This window comes from Choloepus didactylus, chromosome 18 (genome assembly GCF_015220235.1).
Source record: "Choloepus didactylus isolate mChoDid1 chromosome 18, mChoDid1.pri, whole genome shotgun sequence".
Classification (NCBI taxonomy): domain Eukaryota; kingdom Metazoa; phylum Chordata; class Mammalia; order Pilosa; family Megalonychidae; genus Choloepus; species Choloepus didactylus.
In genome coordinates, this window is record NC_051324.1 from 54334527 (window position 1) to 54356651 (window position 22125).

General features: G+C 48.7%; 1 protein-coding gene across 1 annotated transcript in view; it reads right to left on the bottom strand.

Moving 5' to 3' along the window:
* MAP3K14 (mitogen-activated protein kinase kinase kinase 14) overlaps positions 1-22125 on the bottom strand; it is a 44063-nt gene that overhangs the window by 5898 nt on the left and 16040 nt on the right. The window contains exons 2-10 of the mRNA XM_037808510.1: positions 16239-16514; positions 14977-15046; positions 12622-12829; positions 11902-12525; positions 11029-11166; positions 4359-4488; positions 4052-4183; positions 3427-3531; positions 382-545 (exon numbers count right to left, since the gene is read on the bottom strand). Of these exons, the coding sequence (XP_037664438.1) occupies positions 382-545; positions 3427-3531; positions 4052-4183; positions 4359-4488; positions 11029-11166; positions 11902-12525; positions 12622-12829; positions 14977-15046; positions 16239-16494 (1827 nt within the window). The 5' untranslated portion in view covers positions 16495-16514. The remainder of the gene's footprint in view (positions 1-381; positions 546-3426; positions 3532-4051; positions 4184-4358; positions 4489-11028; positions 11167-11901; positions 12526-12621; positions 12830-14976; positions 15047-16238; positions 16515-22125) is intronic.

Below are 22125 nucleotides of genomic sequence, written 5' to 3' on the forward strand. Positions count from 1 at the left end.
CTGTCACCAGGAGTGGTTTGCTGTGGGCTAGAGCAAGGGCTGGGATTTTTCCTAGGAAAGGGAAAAAGGGGCCAGGTAGGACAGGCCAGGGCCCAGCAGCAAGAGGCCCACGTCCCCCAGGCCCAGCCTGTCAGGCGGCAGGTAGAGGTGGCTCAGGGTGCAGACTGAGGAGAGCTCTGTTCCACCATGACCTCAGTCAGGCTTGGGTAGGTGGCAAGTATTTAGTCAGGATCCCACATTTATGATGAGGCCTCCTACTCCTCCCCTGCTCACATCTGCCACTGGAGAATGGCCAAGATGGGAGGCCACCTTGAGCCTGCAGCCCGGAACCCATAGCCCTGCTGGCTTTCCCCACTGGCCGTCCCCAGTGCTGTCGCTGACCTTAAGGCAGAGCGGCCCTCGGAAGTACTGTGTCCAAGGGTGGCAGCCGTTGAGCATGTGCAGCATCATGCAGCAGCTGCTCCAGACGTCTACCTTGGTGTCACAGGGCTTGCCCGTCACCACCTCTGGAGCCATGTGGGTCTCTGTGCCAGGGATGTAGTCCCCTGAGGAGGCGAGGGAAAGACAGAAAAAACAACTGTGAATTCTGATGGGCAAGAGCCTAGGCAGTAAAAAAAATAAAAAAAATAAAAAATAAAAAAAAAAGAAAAAAAAGAAAAAGAAAAAAAAAAAATTAAAAAAAAAAAAAAAAAAAAGAGCCTAGGCAGTGACTACACCGGTAAGTTCCTGGGATACCTGGAAGTTCCTTTGTTTAAGTACTTTAAATAGATAAGACTCCAAATTAAACTTGCTGGGGAAGAGCTAAGTCAGAGATTCTGCTGGGGACTTATGCAAAGCAAAAGCTCATCTGTAGCATGGTCTCTGCCCTTTGGACCAAACTCTTAAGTGCCTTTTAAAAATAGGCAGGGGCTGGACATTGACAATTAGGTTGTAGAAGACTAATGGCATGTTGTTGCCAAGTGAAAAATAAATTATAGAAAATGATTGATGCCAGATGTTAACAGTGTTTTTTTTTTTTTCAGGTGATTCAAATTTTTAATTTTTGCTTGGCTCTACTTTTAGTAATAAAAAGACATGATTTTTATAATAAGAAAAAAACTAAAGTTATTTTAAAGTGGAGGTCAGGTGTCCATGTCCAATGTACATCTTCAGAATTACGAACCCAGTCCTTTAACAACGAAGAATCGTGTACCCCTGAAAGATTGTCTTTCTTTCGGTCAAAATGAAATAATTTTATGCTTAATACTATAAATGAAAAAATCAGGGCACATAATTGTTATAATGGCCTTAACTATGCACAGGAAAAAACAGAAGACCTGGAAGGAACGATCTGTTCAGGACTACCTCTCTGGACAAGAGGAATGGTGAGCTTTCTTTTTTTCCTCCTCTTTTATACCACTTAATCCTGTACTTGCCTATTTTTTTTTTTTTATTAGCGAATTTGTAGGTTTACAGAAAAATCATGCATAAAGTACAGGGTTCCCCATACAACCCTATCATTAACACCTTTCATTGGTGTGGTACATTTGTTACAACATTTTTATAATTGTACTTTTAACCATAGTCCATGATTTCCCTTAGGGCTCACTGTTTGTGTTGTATAGTCCAATGGATTTTTAAGAAAGTTTTATTCCAGTAACATATATACAACCTAAAATTTCCACTTTTAACCACATTCAAATATATAATTCAGTGCCTTTAATAATGTTCACAATGTTGTGATACCGTCACCACCATCCATTACCAGAATTTTCTATCATCCCAAATAGAAACTCTGTACAATTTAAGCATTAACTTCTCATTCCCTAACCCAACCCTGCCCCTGGTAACCTGTATTCTAGACTCTGACTCTATGAGTTTGCTTTTTCTAATTATTTCATATCAGTGAGACCATATGATATTTGTCCTTTTGTATCTGGCTTATTTCACTCAACTTGTCTTCAAGTTTCATCCATGTTGCTGCATGTATCAGAACTTCATTCCTTTCTATGGCTGAATAATATTCCATTGCATGTATATACCACATTTTGTTTATCCACACATCAGGTTTTGGACACTTGGGTTGTTTCCATATTTTGGCAATTGTAAATAATGCCCCTATGAACTTCAGTGTGCAAATATCTGTCTGAGACCCTGCTTTCAATTCTTTTCGGTGTATACTCAGAATTGGGATTGCCAGGTCATATATCTTGTTGTTCTATACTTAACTTTCTGAGGAACTGCCAAATTGCTTCCACAGTGGCTTTTTTTCACATCCACCAACAATGAATGAGTGTGCCTATTTCTTCACATCTTCTCCATCATTTATAATTTTGTTTTTGTTTTTTTTTTAATAGTAGCCATTCTAGTGGGTATGAAATATGTCATTGTGGTTTTGATTTACATTTCCCTAATGGCTAATGATGTTGAGCATCTTTTCATAAGCCTTTTAGCCATTTGTTAATCTTTGGAAAAATCTCTAACTCAAGTCTTTAGCCCAATTTTTCACTGGACTGTTTGTTTTTCTGTTGTTGAGTTATAGGATTTCTTTATATATTCTGGATATTAAACTCTAATTGGATATGTGGTTTCCAAATATTTTCTCCCATTGTGGATTGTTTTTCTGTTGTTGAGTTATAAGATTTCTTTATATATTCTGGATATTAAACCCTAATTGAATATCTTATTTCCAAATATTTTCTCCCACTGTGTAGGTTGTTGTTTTACTTTCATGATAAAGTCCTTTAATGCACAAAGTTTTTAATTTTGATGAGGTCCCATTTATCTATTTTTTCTTTTGTTGCTTGTGCTTTGGGTATAATGTCTAAGAAACAACTACCTAATACAAGGTCCTGAATATGCTTCCTTATGTTTTCTTCTAGGTGTTTTGTAGTTCTGGCTTTTATATTTAGGTCTTTGATCCATTTTGAATTGATTTTTGTACTTGCCAAATATCTTACAATAGGCATGGGTTACTTTAATAACAAGAAAAATATTATAAGTTAAAAATGGGAATTTCACCAGCCACAGAGCCCAGGCCCCTTGGTCAGCCTGCCCACTGTGCCTCTGGCCAACTGTGCTCTCAGGAGCTTGGGAGAGCTGAGCTCACAGGCCAGGAAGTACAGCCCCCCACAAATGCTGGAGAAGTGATCAGTCATGGGGCTCTGAGGCAGATCGCCTGGAACCCTGGGCGAGGAACCCAGCCTTTCCATTCCCTTCTCTGTGTAATGGGACATCAGGAACAAGTACTTGATGTATATCATTTAACGTAACAACAAAAGCCTTATAATAACCCAGGGTGGATGTAGGGCTTAAATGTATCGGTCAATGTAAAGGGCTCACGTCTCTTATTCCCATTATGGAAAGCAGAGGTGAAGGCATGCAGATAATGCTCAGTAAAGGCTACTAGCTATTAGCACCTGGTGGGGGCAGTCTGGGAGGTCTCACCTGTGAGCAAGGACTTCCCCAGGCCATCGGGTTGAAGGCACACAGCATGGCCAAAGTCACAGAGGGCCGCGTGGCTCCCGTCGCTGGACAGGAGCACGTTGTCAGCTGCCAGGCCGCCGGGAGGAAGAACAGGTGAGTCAATTTGTGTCCCAGCCCACCCTGGCTTGCCTTGGCCTGGACCTCCAGTGAGGTAATTTTTTGGCTGACTCTACACAGCAGCTGCTGCTTCTCATTAGTTTCATTAGTCATGGAAGAAAGGGAGGAGGGTTTCAGCTCAGACTAGAAGCAGGCAGCAGATAGGGTCTCTGAGGGCGAGTGGCAGGAGCAGGGTTTACTCCTGGTGGCACTGCCACTCGGCTCTGTTGCCCCTACCCTCTCCCAGTGGGCACTACTGTGTAAGGAGCTCCATCTTCAACTCTCTGTGGGTGCCGCCCACTCGGGACTACAGTGCAGGCTTGGAGAACATATTGCTTTCTTCCCACTGGGCACAACCCCATCAGCCTGACTCAGGCCTCGCCACCGGAGATGACCAGGCAGGCCCGGAAGAACTGGGAGGAAACCACCAGGCAGGATGGGGGACAGAGGAGCCTGCTAGGGACCAGGGTGGTGGGGGCCTGAGCCTCACCTTTTACATCTCCGTGTAGAATCCTTCGCTTGTGGAGATATTCCAACCCCTCCAGGGCCTGGCCCAGGTAGAAGAGGGCCCGGTCCTCTGGCAGACAGCCCTTCTGCTTTATGAGCTGGCCCAGTGAACCACCTAGGAGACAAGGTTGGTTTTATGTGGGACTTTCCCAGGCCTCAAGTAAGCGAAGGGCAAGAGTCAGGAGGTAAAAAATGGATTGACTGGGACTGAGGACAACCTGGGCAAGGCTTGGGGGAGAATCCTTCGCTCTGAACTTTAAGGGAGAAAGGAGTGGGACTTGGCTTCTTACCTTCCAGCAGTTCCATGAAAATGTTGATCCAAGGACCTTCCTTCACAGCTCCATACAAAGGGACAATTCTGGGCGAGGTCAATCCTGCACATGCCATCAACTCCTCTGCCCGAAAAACATCTACCCGCACCTGAAAGGACCCAGAAACAGCTGTGAGGCCCGGGCGAGGGAGACCGGGGCTGTTCCTCTGGCCTCCCATCAGGGCAGAATGTGCTAACTGCTACCTCTGCGCTCCACACGCAGGGTCTGCTGAGGTTCCCAGAACCGATTCAGAGCCAGGCAAGGGGTGCCTGCCGAACCCTCCACGACTAAACTATGTACCGGGTGCCCGTGGTGTCAGGAGCAGCTTCTTGTACTTTATTGAAGTTCTACAGTGCTGACCACGTGCAAAAATGCTGATAGTAATACAGAAACTACATTTTTATCCAGGATCCTGGTATGCTGCTCACCTCAAATGTGCCAAAACCGACATTTTTTTCCTCAGCCCAGTGTCTAGGCAATTTCTGGGATGATCAGTGGAAAATGTCTCTCTTCTGGTTACTTAAAGAACATCTGGTTTGGTTAATCAACTCACATCATCTTTGACTCTCTACTTAACTGTCAGTGTTTCCAGCTCTAGAAGCCTCTGACCTGAAACCTTTTATTAACAGCGTGGTCTCCTCTTCAGAAGCTGGGTTTCTGACTTCTCTGAAGCCAGAGCTGATGCTTCCCAGCTTCTGCATCAGGCACTTCTGTGCAGGGTCCTTAGCACCCTTCTCAGCACTTTTCTTAACTGGTACTTGGAGTTCTTTGTCTCTTTCCCAGACTAAAAGCTCTAGGTAGACAAGGCAATGTTTAGGTTTATTCTGGACACACGGGAGACATGGAATGGTCATCCCTGGCTTTCTGGAGGCATCAGCAGGTTGGCATGGCAAGGAGAAACGGGCCTGGGATGTTAACAACCCTGGGCTTAGATCCTGGCTTGGCCATTTCCAAAGGCAGATTGCTGCCCCTCAGCCTGGTTTCCATATGGATTGGGGTGTGGGGTGTTGGGGGGACGCCAGTGGTATCTGCCTCTGGTGGAGTGAGTTGTGGAGGGATGATGGCCAGCACCAGGCCTGTAACTCGTGGGTGCTCAGGGAATGCCGGCTTCAGTAAGAGCAGCTTATTAAACACGCAGACTTCACAATAGGGACTCGCCCTCCTGTCGGGCTGCAGCAGCTGCTGCTTTGGAAGCCTCAAGTGGCATCACCAGGGGGCGCCAATGGTAACAAAACCAGGCTAGCAGAGATCTGCCTGCAACCCTGCAGAATTTTGTTTGAAGACTTGCTGACTTGGCAAACTGGAGCTCTGAAAATGATGTAGGGCTTTTGGACGTTTGCCTATCAGTGGAAAATGTCTCTCTTCCAGTTACTTAAAGAATATCTGGTTTGATTAATCAGCTCACATGAACTTTGACTCTTGTCAGTGTTTCCAGCTCTGGAAGGCCTATGAACCTGAGTTGGAAGGAATTCACCAACAGGATTTGTATTAGCAAAGTCTAAGTGTCTTTAACCCTACAGTTCCCCAACCGTGAGCTGAAGCACCTGGGTGCAGAAGACTGAGCGGGGCACCGCAGGCCATTTCACACTTGAGGGAAGCAGCAACGTGTGGCATCTGTGGATACAGTGTCAGCTCCAAGCTCGAGGTGGTTCACAGCTTCAGCGTTAGACCACACTACGTTCCCTTCCATGATACATCTTTATGAAGCTGGGTTTTTGGAGGTTGTTGTGATAAAGAGCAAGTACTTCGGGGGAAGATGTGGAACAGGAAATGAAGGTGGTGGTATCCCATCTGAACCCAAGGTTTGAAATGCTATGCAGTGCTCCGCAAGACCGTAAGTGATTATGGTTGTTTAAGAATGGAATAAAAATTTTTCTTTCAATTTATGTGTACTGTTTTTTAAAATGGCTACGAAATTGTTAGGATACATACGTATTAAATTATCGGAACTAACTATTTCATAAATGGAACTGCTAGGTATTTCTTTTGGCCTGGAGTGCCATGGAAAAATTACCGAGACATTAAGAGCTGCGAACCATGAAAGCCTGGGAACCTCTGCTTTAATCTTTAAAGAAATCTACAAGTCCTCCTTAGTGTACCCACAGTGTTAACGCTTCCAGTCACCAGACCACGGGGGGTGGGAAGGAACATTTCAAGACACCAGGTGCCTCAGAAGTGTGTGCCAGCCCCAGAGAGAGGATATGAGAGGGCGTCCCAGGGAGTCAGGTGGGGAAAGCAGCCGGCCTTCCACGCCAGGCTCAGCTGCCTGCCCGGCCCACCTCTCCTCCCTGGACTTGTGTCCTCGGCCACAAAGTGAGGGGGCTAGACTGTGAGGGAGGATGTTAATGACAGCTAATATTTAATGTCCACTTAACCTAAACCAGGCACTGTTATAAGTGCTTTATAAGCATCAGTTATTCACATCTTACAATAGCCTAGGATGTAGTATTATCATTATTCCCATTTTATAGAGGAGGAAACGGAAGTAACTTTCCCAAGGTCACTGGGTATAAAGAATCAGAGCCAGGGTTTTGGTCAGGGAAGCCTGACTCTAGATCTGCCTGCTACCTGCCTCCCTGAAGGTCCTTCTAGATGTAGCTTTACATCCAGGTCCTAGGACCAGCATCCCAGCTGGGAGTGTGGCCAGCAGTCGTCTAACTGCCCATCCAGAAGCTGCTTCCCACCACTTAATTGCCTGCATGCTTGACACTGGAGGCCACTTTTTCCTTTTTGAAACTCCATTTCTTTAGTATTATGTTTTATTTCATCAGTAAAAAAAGGGGGGGGGGATTATAGCAATTCTGTAAGTTCTTTTAAATATTCTAGTAACAAAATGTGCAAAAGTGATAACAGAACAGGGCACACAGACATCCAATAAACACGAGAGGATTTCCCCCTCTTTTTTTTCTCATCACCATCAAGATGGCCTCCCCTTGGTCCCTGTTCTGTTCTCATTCTAAATACTTATCCAGGCTCATCTCAGGCAACAGTCCATGGCTCACAGCTGCTGCTACCTCCTTTACGCTGTGCAAATGTCAACTTGAGTTCCTTCAGGCCAGGCCTGGGATCGTGACCCTCTATCCCCTGCCCCCGGCACAGTGCCTGGCAAAGCAGGTGCTTGGTGAGAGTTGTTTTGACTTGATCAAAGCCACAATATCCCTCATCAGTGGCTGAGCCAAGAGGAGGCTTTCAGAACCCCATGCTCGAGCCAGATATTCCAAAACAAATGGTCCTTAACCCTCTTTGGGCCACAGAGTCCTTTGAGAACCTGATGAATGACACAGACCCTTTTGCATAAAAAATGTGTGTGCACTGCCCATTCGTGCAACACACACACTTCCAAATCAAGTCCCAGGGGTTCATGGATCCTATGAAGTCCATCCATTGATGAAGACAGGCATTTATATATTGGCTGTTAAAAAGCACGAGAGATGTACCAACAAGGATATCTTTGATATACGGTTACTGATATGCTGAGATATATACCGATAAACTGTCATGAAAAAAACAAGGTATGGAACAATCTAGAGTAGGAACTCATTTTTATAAAAGAAATCACATATTTATACATGCATAAAAGTCTAAAAGGATTTATGTCAAAGGGCTGTTACCTCTGAGAACGGGATTGGGGAATAAAGGGGCTATGCCAGTTTAGATGTATTATGTCCCTGCAAACGCCATGTTCTTTGATGCAGTCTTGTGGGGGCAGATGTATTAGTGTGGATTAGACTGGAATCCTTTGAGTGTTTCCATGGAGATGTGACTCAGTCAACTGTGAGTGAGATGTTTGATCGGATAATTTCTATGGAGGTGTTACCCCGCCCATTCAGGGTGGGTGTTATTGGATCACTGGAGTCGTATAAAGGAATTCACAGACAGAAGGACCTCAGAGCAGCTAAGAGTGACATTTTGGAGAGCAACTGAGAGTGACATTTTTAAGAGGAGCTGCAGAGAGCAACACTTTGGAGAATGCCATTTTGAAACGCAACCTGGGAGCAAGCAGATGCCAGCCATGTGCCTTCCCAGCTAACAGAGGTTTGCCGGATGCCAATGGCCTTTCTCCAGTGAAGGTACCCTATCATTGATGCCTTACCTTGGACACTTTATGGCCTTAAGACTGTAACTTTGTAACCAAATAAACCCACTTTATAAAAGCCAATCCATTTCTGGTATTTTTGCATAACGGCAGCATTAGCAAACCAGAAGGGCTTTTGGTTTTTTTTGCTAGTATTTAAATTTTTTTATAAAGAGCTTGTATTTGTTTGCAATTTAAAATAAGATCAAACAAAACCCAGGGAAAACAGAAAGAAAAAGAAGAACCCCTGCATTAAGCCCTGGACTCATGGCCAATCAACACCTAATATTGGGCCACGGATGTTCCGGGAGGGTCAAGGGAGTGCTGGCCTTACCACGTGATGCCACTGGTCCTGGATCCTTCCCAGGAAGCCGCAGAGGGCGCAGGGGCTGCTCTCACCCTGGGTGCGGCCTGGCCTCTGATCCCTGGTCCATCTCCCCAGTCCCTTCCACCTCAGCAGGAACCATTTCCCACATGGCTTTTCAGCTGAAGATCTCATAGTGTACCACTACCTACTGCCCCCGCCCCCATAAAGGAGGAGCTTCCTGATCAGCCAACAGGCAGCCGTGTGCCCCTGCAGGGAGAGGAGGGAAAGTTCTCAGGTGGCCAGCTCTGGTGTTGGGAAGTCTGGCTGTTGTGGTTGGAACTTTACAACCGCCTTACGGAGGTGAGAAATGCAGTCTTTGTCCTCTTCTACTATATTAGGGTTGTTTACCTTGTTGCCTGGGACTTTGGGAACCTCAGCTGGGGAACAGCTGAGAAGCCCAGCAGTGACTAACCTCCCCAGCACTGGGTGTTCATCTCCAGGACACTTCACACACTCTTGCCTGCCTCCCACCTGCTCTCAGGAAGGGACAGCTGGTCCTTCTCGGGTTGCCTGGAGAGGGGAGCTGCAGCTGAGGAGGTCAGGCATGTGGCCTTGGCATCCAAGTGGGGAAAGATGACCCAGGCTGGCAAGAACTCAGCACGTGGTTCTCTTTGTGGGGGGTGGTGAGGGGTGGAGCTTGCTTATTTGCCACAATCTCTCTAAAGTTTGGGATATAACTTATGGATAGTTACCTTTCTCATCCCATCACCTTGAGGCCCATACTCTAGAGCTCCATCATCCTGGCCCATGTATAAATCAAGGAAGCCACGTTTATTCTGTGTACACAGTTCTGTGTACACAGGAAGTCCAACCACAGCCAGACTTCCCAATACCAGAATACACAGTTTCTATTCTTATCCATTAAGAGCACAGGCTCCCCTACAGCAGTGGTGTCCACTCAGGGGCCTGTCTGGTCTGGCTATTTGTCCTCTTTCTTTTGGGGATCAGTGTCATTGACATAAGCCACCTGAAAAGATGGTCCATATTTTAGTTTATTTCATCCTGCCCAACAGGCCAAGGAAATGGCCCATAGAGATATTTCCGGTTTCTGGCTTCTGAGGTCCTGGTGCCTGGTGCTCGCTCTGAGGCTAAGGGATTGGGCCAGGGAAGGTGGCTTACAATCGCCGAGGGTGAGGGGTAGAAGAAAAGGCAGCTGAGGGGGGCATGTCTGACAGCTGCTACTGCTGTGGATCCTCACCCTGGGCCTGGCTTCTGATTTTACTGTGGCCTCAGTCTAGGCCTAGCTCTGTTGCCTTGGGCAGTCACACTACCCTCTCTGGTCCCTATTTCTAACATTGGTGAGAGCTGAGGGGTGGGAGAGATGAGTCATTCCTTCCACCTATAATCTAAATTCTAGGACGCCAGTCTTTGTTCTCTTCCTCCCTTCCTGAAGAATGGTTCAAAGGCCAACTCTACAGCCAGACAAACCTGGGTCTGAACCCAGTTACTTAACCTCTGTTAAAGTGACATAATATACATCTCCGGGAACTGTTGTGAGGAACAAAGGAGATTCCGTGTGTACTGCACCTGGCACAGGGTGCGGAATGGTTGTGGCTAAAATGAATAAAGTGCTTGCTAGGTTCCAGGCACTGCACCAAGCAGTTCACACCTCACATCCTCTCCCCCAGTCCTCACTTCAGCCTTGCTCTAAGGACCCTTAGCCCCACTTTGCAGACGAGCAGACTGAGACACACACCTGTCCGAGGTCCCACAGCCAACAGGAGGCAGAGCCCCAACCCAAACCAGATCTGACTTCCGAAGTGTACAGTTATCCACCACCAGGTGGAAGCTACAGCTCTTGTTATTACCTTCTGGTCCAGGTACAGGGCAGTCCCATTTTTAGAGGTTTGAGCTCAACATGAATTTCTTTATGATCCAACCAGCTTCCAGGTTTTATTTTGCCCCTAAGGGCCCTGGCTTCAAGAGTGCCCTGGCTGTATCCTGGCGCCAAGAGCTGTGGATGGCTGTGGGCACCCACTCTCACCCCCCTCATGTACACGCACTCCAACTGCAGCTCCCAGGCTGGGACTTGGGAGTGAGACCTTTCCCTTCCCTTCCAGATGGCCTGGGGCAGCTACTGACTGTCAAGCTCTGTTAACATTCAGTCCCACTGCGCTCTGGGACTGTGTTTGAGAGAAAGCAGAGGGAACATAACAGGCCACCTGTCTGGAGCCCCTGGCATACGCCCCCCTCCCTTTTTTACATACCTTTTTGACAGCACACTGGAAGCCAGTCTGCTTGTCCTCCATCCTGTGTACCTCTCCAAAGGAGCCTCTGCCAAGGCAGGGCTGGCACGTGGCCCAGTGGACCTCCTCTTGGTACTCATAATCCACCGGCTTGAGTTTCTGGGGTGGCGGGAGAGAGAGGCCAGTGTCAGCGGCCAGGGCAGCCAAGGACTGTGGGCTCCAGTGAGGGAGGCTCTCCAGGGGCTGGTTCTTGCCAGGGCTGCTGAGGGCTGAGCCCTCACAACCGAGGATCCCCCCAGGTCTGGGCAGGGATCTGAGGGGGCAAGAGCAGCAGTGGGCCCAAAGGCAGAGGCGAAGGGCAAGGATTGCTGCACGGGCCGCCTGAGGCACGTCAGCCCCTGTGATGGAGAAAAACCTCCTCCCAGACTTGTGTTTGTGGGATGGAAACAGAATTGTTAATCTGGTCATGTTAAAATCAGCTCAGGAGCTAGAAGGTAGAAGGAAGGGAAGAAGAGTGAAGTGGGGCCGGGGTCAAGGGAGAATGTCAAAAGTGGGTGGTGGAATAACCTCCAGAATTTAACTTGGTTAAATTTAAAGTTACAAAGTTATGGAGTGAGAGAACTAGAGAAAAAGGGGGAAGAAAGGAGGGTAGGGAAGATGAGCAAAATCCTCATCTTTTATATCAGGGAGTCATTAGGTAATAGCTGAAGTTGATATATGTTTTTATCTGTTTCTTAATATATGTATTGTTCATTTATTCATCACACACACACACACACACCTCTCTCCAGCAATAATGAGGCAACCAACCAGAACAGAACTAAAAACAGAAATAGCTAAAAAGACTGATTGTGAAAAGTAAGCCTGGAAGTGTGAGTTTGGAGGATTAGTTACCTCAGTTAGCAGGACCCCCTCGCTGTCCTCGGTCTCCGTTTTGGGGCTGGGCTCCTGGGGCTTGGGGCCTCCTGCCGACCAGGTCTTGGCCAGGCTGGCCAGGCTGTGGGCCTGGCCTGAGCTCACGCTGCCCTGCAGGGCATGTACCAGGTATTCTTCCACAGAAAACTTCTCGTAGGTGCCACGGGCCGGGCCGCTGGGCTCCAGGCGCGGGCCAGGCAGGGGCTGCTGATAGTCTACATGTTCCAGTTTACCCAGGCGCGGGCCGGGCAGGGGCTGCTGGCTGTCTACACATGCAAGTTTCTTCAGGAGGAAGGACTCCAGGGGGGCAGGTTTCCAGGGCTGGAGTGGGTGGAAGGGGAAAGGATGGGGCAGTCTGCTGTAGGGGAAGGGGTGAGCGGGCTGGGGCAGGGGACCCATGTCCTGGGGATGGTGGAGTTTCCACACGTGGTTCAGACATTGCAGGGGGCTGATGAGTTTGTGGAGTTCCGAGCGAGGCAGTGCTGGCTTCAGGCCTTCTTCCAGTTTCTTAAAGCACAATTGGCCAAGGCCTGGCTCCTTCAGAGGCTTGGTGAACTGGGGGGTGCTTCTAACATAGGGGGCGTCTAGCGGAGACTCATCCTCCTGTGGGAGAAACACAGGCGTTAGGCCACAGAGCCGGGGCCGCAGCTCAGGCCGTTCCTCTCGGACCAGCGCTGGGGCGGGGGCGGCAGGCTTCACCTGCACTGGGACTGCGCAGCTCTCCTGCTCGGGGGTTCTGGGAAGAGGTTTGGCCAAGGCCACTCCGGCCGGAGTCAGGGTCTTCGAGCTCTTCTTCCGTTTCTTCCGGGCTTTGGAGCGGCGCTTTCCCTTCCAACACACAGGGGCCATTTTGCCCTCAGTTGCATGGGCCACATTGTTGGGGATTTGATCAAGACAATCGGATTGGCTGTCAAAAAAGGGAAAGATACTCATTTAGAGTATGGGGAGGCAATAGAAATGTAATGGTTCAGATAATGGACTTTGGAGTCACACAGACCCAAGGTCAAATCCCAGCTTTGTTATTACTTGTGTGAATGTGGGAAAGTTCCGAAACCCCCAAGGTACCTCGGTTTTCTCATGTACAAAATGGGTGTAGAATTTTTCTGCCATGCAGGGTGGAGGTGAGGTTTCAGTGAAAGAACTCATCTAAAAAGCCGACCTCAGTGCCTGGCCCTGAGATAAGCTTCCAACAAACAGTAGGTATTACCGTCGGTAATAGTGCACGACATACACTCTGCTCTTCCAGGGAGCGGGTGGGGTGGGAGACACACAGTCCTCTCCCTGCTCTCCGGTGTGTGTGTGTGTGTGTGTGTGTGTGTGTGACACACACAGTCCTCTCCCTGCTCTCCGGTGTGTGTGTGTGTGTGTGTGTGTGTGTCTGCCCCTGGAGGGCTCCCAGACACACAGTCCTCTCCCTGCTCTCCGGTGTGTGTGTGTGTGTGTGTGTGTGTGTCTGCCCCTGGAGGGCTCCCAGACACACAGTCCTCTCCCTGCTCTCCGGTGTGTGTGTGTGTGTGTGTGTGTGTGTGTGTGTGTGTGTGTGTGTGTGTGTGTGTGTGTGTGTGTGTGTGTGTGTGTGTGTGTGTGTGTGTGTGTGTGTGTGTCTGCCCCTGGAGGGCTCCCAGACACACAGTCCTCTCCCTGCTCTCCGGTGTGTGTGTGTGTGTGTGTGTGTGTGTGTGTGTGTGTGTGTGTGTGTGTGTGTGTGTGTGTGTGTGTGTGTGTGTGTGTGTGTGTGTGTGTGTGTGTGTGTCTGCCCCTGGAGGGCTCCCAGACACACAGTCCTCTCCCTGCTCTCCGGTGTGTGTGTGTGTGTGTGTGTGTGTGTGTGTGTGTGTGTGTGTGTGTGTGTGTGTCTGCCCCTGGAGGGCTCCCAGACGTGGCATGTGACTCGGAGGGCCGCACCCCCAGCAGGCAGTCTCAGCCCTGACTGACTTGAGTTCGCTGCTGCTGTCTCTGGAAGGAAGGTGGGCCTGAGGGGACAGCTGGGCTGGGTCTCCTCCACCCCCACCTGCTACCCGGAGACACCAGGTTGTCACAGGAGTGTGAGAAGCTGCAGAAACACAGACGCCCTGCACAGGCTGGTGCCTGGGTATGTGGACCTTGCCCTCATCTGGTGGTTAGAGGCTCATCACTGCCGTGTATAACCCGGCTCTTACACCTTTCCTGGTAAGAAAGGGCTGCTGCAAAACCTGTGCCAAGCAGGCCACAGCCTCAGCCACCCTCCGCCACCCTCCCACGGCCTCATCTCCTGCCCCCAGTCCTGGGGGACTGCCAGAAGCCGCCAGTCAGAAAGTAGATCCATCAGAATTGGGACCACCAGAAACCCCTAACCTGGGCCAAAAGGCATCTGGGTAGCTTAGGGTATTCTATCAAACACTGAACATTTCTTGGTTCAAGGGCAGTAGCCCTCCCCACAAACTTTTTCTCAATAGCAGTTTCCAAATTCCAAGGATAAGAATGTCTGCCTGGTGGTAGAGGAGAGAATTGTTTCTAGGTTCAACTCTCAGTTGCCAAAACATCGTCTTAGGGGAAATGGGGAGCCTGGGAGCAGAAGGAACTGCATCTCTGGCCTCCTTTTGACAAGGCCACTGAGCTGCTTGAGTCTGACTGTCCCCTCCTGTCTCCCCAACCCTACATGGCTGTGTCTCACAGGAGAAAAGACAGCAGCAGTTTCTCTCACAGACGGCAGTTACAGCGGCACCTCTGGAGCCTGCACTCACGGTCACCCATCAGCATGGATGCAACTGCTATTCCCAGCACACTCCCTGCTGATGGGAAACAAGGCGTGCATCAAGGACTCCGAGGAAAATAAAATAAAATGTCAAGCTGATGGGACCCAGAGGCAGTAACCCACAAGCTGTGAAAAGCTTTTGAAAAGCTTATTTGGCTAAGAGACCAGCTCAGCCAGGAAGGCCTGGACTGGTTCCAAGAGCTGAACCAGGTGCAGAAGGAATGAGCCAGGGGTCACTTGGGAGAGGCCAGGGCGGCAGCCAGGGGAGGGGGGACGCTGATTTCTAGTCCCTGCCTTCCCACTTAAGCTTGCCTTCTTACCTGAACTGTTTCGACCCAGCGATGAAAATTCGTTCTGAAAAGGTAGGGCTGAACTCTTGGCTATTCTCACCTTTTAAATAAGGGAAAAAGTTTTTGATAAGCAGAGAAGAGAAAGGAAAAGCATTCAGCACTTAGGAGAGCTTTTCTGGGCATCGTCTGGAGCTACTCCCTCCCCTCCGTCCCAGGCCACCTCCACCTGGTGGCTCCCCTCCCTACCAGTGCCTCCGTCTCTACGACTGTCCTCTCCTGGCCTGCAGTACAGAGAGCACAAGGGTGCCCACCTCACTTCACCTACTGTGACGCTTGAGATAATCTTTAAAACGCTCAACCCAGTGCCTGGCACATGGTGATGGCCAAGTAAATGTAAGTGATTAATTTTATTTTGATATATATATACAATATATATTATATATATTCATCATTATCTCATTTATTCCATTTTAATCTTTATTATCTTATCTCTCCTCAAAAAATACCAGAAGGAAGTGGAAGATGAGGGAAATGCCTTCATAAGCTGTTGATCTCTCCAGGCTCCATCCTAGAAAACCTCCCTGGTTGGAGTGCAGGGTGTTGGAGAGAGAGGAGGCTGCCTGGTCCTACTCAGCTCTCCTGTGAGTTTCTCTGTCTCCCAGGGGCAGCTACCATGACTAGTCATTTTTGAGGAATTATGAGGGGAAGCCTCATGGTGGCAGCCTGCTGTCCCTGGACTGACACAACAGGCCCCAGGGCAGGGTGTTCGTTCTTTGGGGTGGGGCCACGTCTAGGTGGAAGGTGGTGAAGGGTCTAAGAGCCCCAGAGGGGCTTTCCAGGAGCCCTGTCCTTTCAGGCCTCGAGCCTCTCCAGAGCCACGCAAGTGGCTCAAAGTCACAGCAGAAGGCTCATGGCCTGCTCGAGGAGCCTGCCAGGACCCCCTAGGACCTGTAAGGCCCAAGCCTTCCTGCCTCCCAGCTCTCTTCCCCTGCTCTGGCCACAGGGGACAAGAGTCTCCACTTGTCATGTCTCCCTTCTTGGGTTCCACTCCCCACCCCCTTTATAACTCTGACTTCACACTGATTCTTGGTTTAACTCCCCAGTGTGTGTCTTGTGAGAATCTTATACAGCGGTTACCCTGAACTCCTTTTTCCACAGGGGGACCCTGACTCCAGCCTCACCTGTGTCCAGCCACCCTTGCCAGAGGGATTGTGCAAAGCTTCGCCACCACTCTATGCAGGCCCAACTCACCCGCCCTATTCTGCCAACAGCCCCCACTCAGTGGCCCTTACATTCGGCTTGGGCGATGATAGAGATGGCGGCCAGCCCTCCTTCGGATCCTTCCTTGGCTGTGCCTTTGGTAATCACGTCGTTTAGGATCTCCCATTTCCCGCAGAACACTGGGCTCTTCTCCACAGCCTCAAGCTTGTAGACTGAGCTTTGCTTCTTCTCCAATGTCTGCACCTTCTCCTTGGCTTTGGCAAGCTCCTTCTGCTGCCCAGCTGCCGAGCCAGGGGCTCCTGGGCAGGCCATTTCCATCACTGCCATCTCCCAGACTCACGCTCACCCTGAGAGAGACCAAAAACAGAGCAGGTCACTCAGAATCCCAGACCCTTCAGGCTCAGGTCAGGCCTGGGATGGAGGAGAAAGGCAGGGGAAGAGGCTCTCTGCCTCTTTCTGCCATGCACATTTTTCTTCCAAACATCCCAAATGGTAATGAGTCTCTCTCTCAACATCTACACATGCCTCCATGTGATGTGAGCCCCCTGCCTACCAGCACCCCAACATAAATGAACTCCTCCACTTTCCCCAACAAGGAGTCCAGCTCACTTCTTCTAGATTAGTGACAACACAAAAGTCAGGGTTGATTCTTTCTTGCCTTTACAATGGCTAAATCTTTTCCTGTTGTTTGTTTTATGGAGAACTTGTGCTTCTCCAGGACTGGGCAGTGGACCCCACCCTCCCAACCACCAGGAACCTCACTGACCCCACAAGCCTTTCCTTCCTGCGGGATGTGGCCACACCTCCCACAGTGGCTTTTCTCCAAGCAGAGGGAAGCAAATTTTGTTTTTTTCCCCCAGCAGGAAGGAGGTAAATACATATATGTATGAATATGTATATGTATATGTATATGTGTGTGTGTGTGCATAAAATCTTACAAAGTCTAAAAATCAGCATGCAAACGGCAGTGCTCAGAACTTGGCGCCTCTCCCAAGATACATCTGTTTGTGGCTCCCCAGAAGGAACGGATGTGCTTTCTCCTATAATGTCCAAACTCATTTGCTGAAAATTTCTCCAGGGTATCATTTTTCTTTCAGGCAACATTAGTAGCGGAATTTATATTAGAGGCCCCAGCACCAATTATAACTCTAAAAACAGGAGGCCAAGGCTAAGGAGGGCGCCCCTATCTGGGTTCTAGCTTTACCAGCTCTGTGCGTTACCAAGGAGGCTGCAAGGGAGAGTGAGTCCAGAACTGCCACCAACAATCTGTGCAAGCAGCATGCAGACTAGAACTGTCAGAAAAGAGAGCACCAATCTGGGACTCTTCTCATCTGGCAACCTTTTTAAGGACTGGGACTGTGAACTCCCAAAGGGCAAGGCCACTCTGGGGTGTGACTTGCTTTAGACAAAGCCTGAGAAGTACCAAATGCGGACAGCTTTGTACTAATTGCTCGCTGGTGACACGTTGGTTTTAAAGCTGTTATAGCTGATGTCATCTTCCCTGCTGTGACTCCACTACACTTGGGTCCCTCCTTCTACTGGCTCTTGGGGCAGAAAGGCAGCCCATGAAGCCACTTTTCATGCTTCTGGCCCTCTGTCCTATCAGGCTGGAAGCTTCGATGAGAGCATGGGAAGCTGGGAAATAACTAGACTGGAGCCTTCTCCCTGCTGAATCTGGCTTGTTTATCCTTTCCCACATCGGTGGTGATGGCAGACTCAGCCAGGTTGATTGGGGAGGTGGGGTGAGGGGGGCTTTGTTGCTCACCATTAATTTGATCCTTGTATCTGCCTTTGAGGGCCCCTGAGCCCTTTGAACTCGGGGCAGCTCCCAGCTTCCAGCATGGGTGCCTGGATCCAGTCCTGCAGGGCAGACGCTGAGGAGGCCGAGAGGGCAGCCTCATTGTCACCTGACGGACCTTATGAATCTAAGGTGTATCCTGACTTCAAATTAGGTGAAAGCTCTCCATGGCAGGGTATTGTTCTTTTAGCTATACTTCCATTTTTCTCCTCCCTTTCAAAATGAATCAGTCCAGGGCCTAGAGTAGATCTCACCTCTCTCAGCCTCTTTACCAGGGGAAATGAGATCTTAAATGAACCCTCAAACCTCCAGACCTAACAGAATTAGAGGTGTGCTTACAGGAATCTGACATTACTTTAGCCTCTTCATTTTTACTTGAAGAAACTAAGGCTTAATTAAGCAGAGACTTGCCAAAGGCCACCCAGCCCCACGTGGCAGAGCAGGGCCAGGCTGCCCACTCCCAAAGTATGCTGGGTTACAGGGAAACACAAGGAGGAGACTCATGGTCCTCCCTGGTAACAGGGCCCCGGGGGCAGAGGGTGGGCCCTGTACATGGTGGTGCCCCCAGCAGGCGCTGAGCAAGCCACAGAAGGGACAATCAATGCTGGCTGAAAGACAGAATCAAAGGATGAAGAGTGTTTTTGTGTGACCTTCAGAGACAAGACGATCCTGAGCTCCAGGGACAACAAAGGTCCCATATGATGAATGAGAGACATGAGGCTGTGTGGGGCAGTCGTTGTTCCGAGGGCACCTGGCAGTTCAGAGATACAGCTGTGCTCAGGCTCAGAGAGCCTGCCTCTGCTTGGCATGAGAATCTGGGTATCTCATCCTGAGCCAGAGCTCCCCAGAGAGGCCATGGGGCACCCCCTCACCCCAGAAGCTGTCCTTTCATCATGGTGGTTAGGTGGGCAGCTGGCCAGGGGCCCTGGTGCAACCCCCTCCTCCATGAGCATGCCATGCTCACCCCCTCTCCAGAGGAGAAGTCAAGGCTGCAGCTGAAGCAGTGAGCTCAGAGCCTCCTTGGCAGCTCCCGGATGACTCATCCAACAGCTTGGCAGCAGAGAGGGTAACAAAGAGGCTGTTGAGAACCTGACCTAGCAGATGGCAGCTGAACCTGCGAAGGGCATGGGGAAAACAGGCTGGCTCTCACCTCCAGCAGCCCAAAATCACAGACTGGTTGCTGCACAGCTTCTCCTGTGACTGGCTTTCCTGAGCCATCTGACCATGACTCAGACCTTCGCTGAGGGCCTCCAAGTTCAAGAGGCTATTCTCAGGACACTTTGACCTGACAGCAGCTATCCTATTCATACACACACACTGGCTCCCTCCCTTCTTCCCCACCTCTGTATGGGTCCTGGCCTCCCAAAAAGAATTCTGCGTTAAGCCTGGGACTGCTGGCCAGGTGGCCTTCCCTGCCCTGGGCTTTGACCACTGGCCTGTTCCCCAGCTCACACTCCACAGCTCTGTCCCTTCTCTCTCTTGCAGCCTGGGGAGAGGGGGCGGTGAGGACGGAGTGGGAGCCAGCGATGTTTCTGCCTTTGAAGGCAAGCAAAAATCCTGATCCATTACTCAGCTTGGACACTTTCCCCAACTTGACTCAGGCCTCAAAAGCACCGGGTCCTGGGAACTCTGTATTTTCTGCATGACTTTTCTGTAAACATACAACTTTTCTAATTAAAAAAAAAAATTATATTAAAATTAATTAATTAAAAGGGAGGGAGCACTGGGTCCTGCTGTCCTTTGTGTCAGAGCTGAGGACATGGGCAGTGGCAACAGCCAAACCCACTTAGCTCCCTCACAGGCTCATGAAAACAGAAGGGGAAAGGAAAGAAGTAGAATTCATTCAGTGTGATTTCAGGGCCTGATGCATGTACTTGGCCTTTTCTCTCTGCTGTGGTGCCTCGATGACCCGGTGGCGATACTCAGGGAATAGGAGTGACTGGGATGGCGCCAGAATCAACCCTGGGAAATACCTGTATGATATGCCTGCTGTGGGCAAAGCTCCTGGGCCCTGAGACTCAAACTTGGCTCCCTCACCAGCTAATCAAGGTCTCTCCAAGCTGAAGTTCAAGGATGGTTTCAGGGAGGTCTGTAAGCCTCAGGAACTATATGCAATTTATATTTTTCCAGGGAAGAGGGCCATAGCTTCCATCACATCCTTCAAAGGTCTGCCATTCCCCAGAAAGCTGCTAGAGTCTCCCCAGAAGATCAAGGCAGGGCAAAATGCCCAAATCTGGCACTTCTCTTCTAATCCACAGAAGAGGTCTCAGCAGTTTCCAACCCCACTGCAAGTTAGAATAACCAGATGAGTTCTTAAAATGCACTTACATTAGACCCACTGAATCAGAACCACTGGGTGTTAGGCCCAGACCTGTATTTTTGACAAATTCTCTGGATGATTCTGATGCCACGGGGCCAGGGACTGCCATTTGACCTCCGCTCTAACTCCAAGGCTGTGCTGTCCAATATGACAGTCCCAGACCACAGGTGGCTATTTGTGGTGGCTTAGAGTTATGTACTCCAAAACACGTTCCCAATCTCAATCCATTTGTGTAAACATGAACCACTGTAAACAGGACCTCAGTTAAGGTGTGGCCCAAGTGGATCAGGATGGGCCTTACTCCCATTACTGGAGGCTTTATGGAGAAGGCCACCTAAAGAAGCCATGGGGTGCAGCCAGCAGTCATCCTTTACCCTCCAGACTAAGTAAGAGCTAGAAGCAAGCAGCTGGTATGTAACTCAAGTTAGAAACAGCTGCTCCTGCTCTGGGTAAAGAAGGGTGGGCAACAGCCCCACAGGCTCAGCTTCCCTCCACCACTAAGTATCTTTGTGGAATCCTAGGTCTCCCAGGAAAACAGTTTGAAACTGGTGGCCTAGAAGATCTTTTGAGGGTTCTTCTAATTCTAAGAACTTAACTGGTTGGTCAGTATTATTTTAGGATTGGATGATTCCTATTTGTTATGCTAATTGTCAGTATTGACTAAGCACCTACTATTACTGATCTCATTCTCAGAAATGAAAACTAAGGCTTAGAGAAGTTAAGCAAACTGCCAAAAAAGCTACATAGTTCTAAATTTAATAACTTAGGAAAAGGGTGAAATAAAATTTTCTGGAGTGGAGCCTGAGATAATTTGAGGGACATTTTATATACTTTTAAAAATCAGAAATTAATTGGGGTGCCAGATTTATAGCAATTTGCATCTTTACTTTGCCATATAATCTGGAGGTCAGTATTTGATAAATAATTTTTTAAGCAAATATTTTTTAATTTATAATTTATTAATGTGTTACTACAATTAAAACTGTTACTCTATAGAAACTTCTAAATTCAGTCTTGTGTAGAAAGAAATGTACTATGTAAATTATATGAATAAATATTCCTACAATATATAACTGAATGGTTAAAAAAAAGAAATTGGAAGAGAACTACGAGAACTACAAAAGTAGACTTTTTTTTTTTAAATATCAAAAATACTCATAGGCTTTGTGTTGTCAACATAAGAAAAAATGTTACCAGTGAATATTAGTGCATTTTACTTGGTGAAATTGAAAGTTGCACAAGTGCTGTTTCGTTATTTTAAGTTTTCTTTCCTCTTATATATTGAAGTATTTATTTTTCTATTTAATGCTGCAACTCTTATTCTTAAGTCTCAGATTTTTCTCCCCTACTTTCTTGCTTCTGCTTTATATTTCTTAAAAGGGCAAGAATAGGAACCAACTGCTGCTATCCAGAAAAATTTGTGTATTATAACCTAGTACAAGTTTTTAATTGCTTTCTATGTGGGGGGAAAAAAAGCTACATAGTCTCAAGTGGTGGAGAGGGTGGCTGTGTGCTCCTAGAGTCTGCAAGCTAAACCTTTGTAAATGATTAGGTAACTCAACCTCTCAGAGTTTCTTCTCTTAGCTTCTCCAGAGTCATTTGAGGACTGAATGAGTTGAACTGCCTAGTTATCCACTTGCCCGCTGGGTCAGGAGAAGAGGCTGAATGGATGGCCGTACATTCCCTCACCCTTTACCAGGCTAACAAATGCCATCACCGAGGCAAAAGGACTTCTTGGATTCAGCATGATCAGGAGGCTGAGTCCTACCTAAGGCGGTCCAAACTTGAGCCTCGGTTCTCCCATATGTACAAGAGAAATAAAAACCTCTGTCTTACTGGG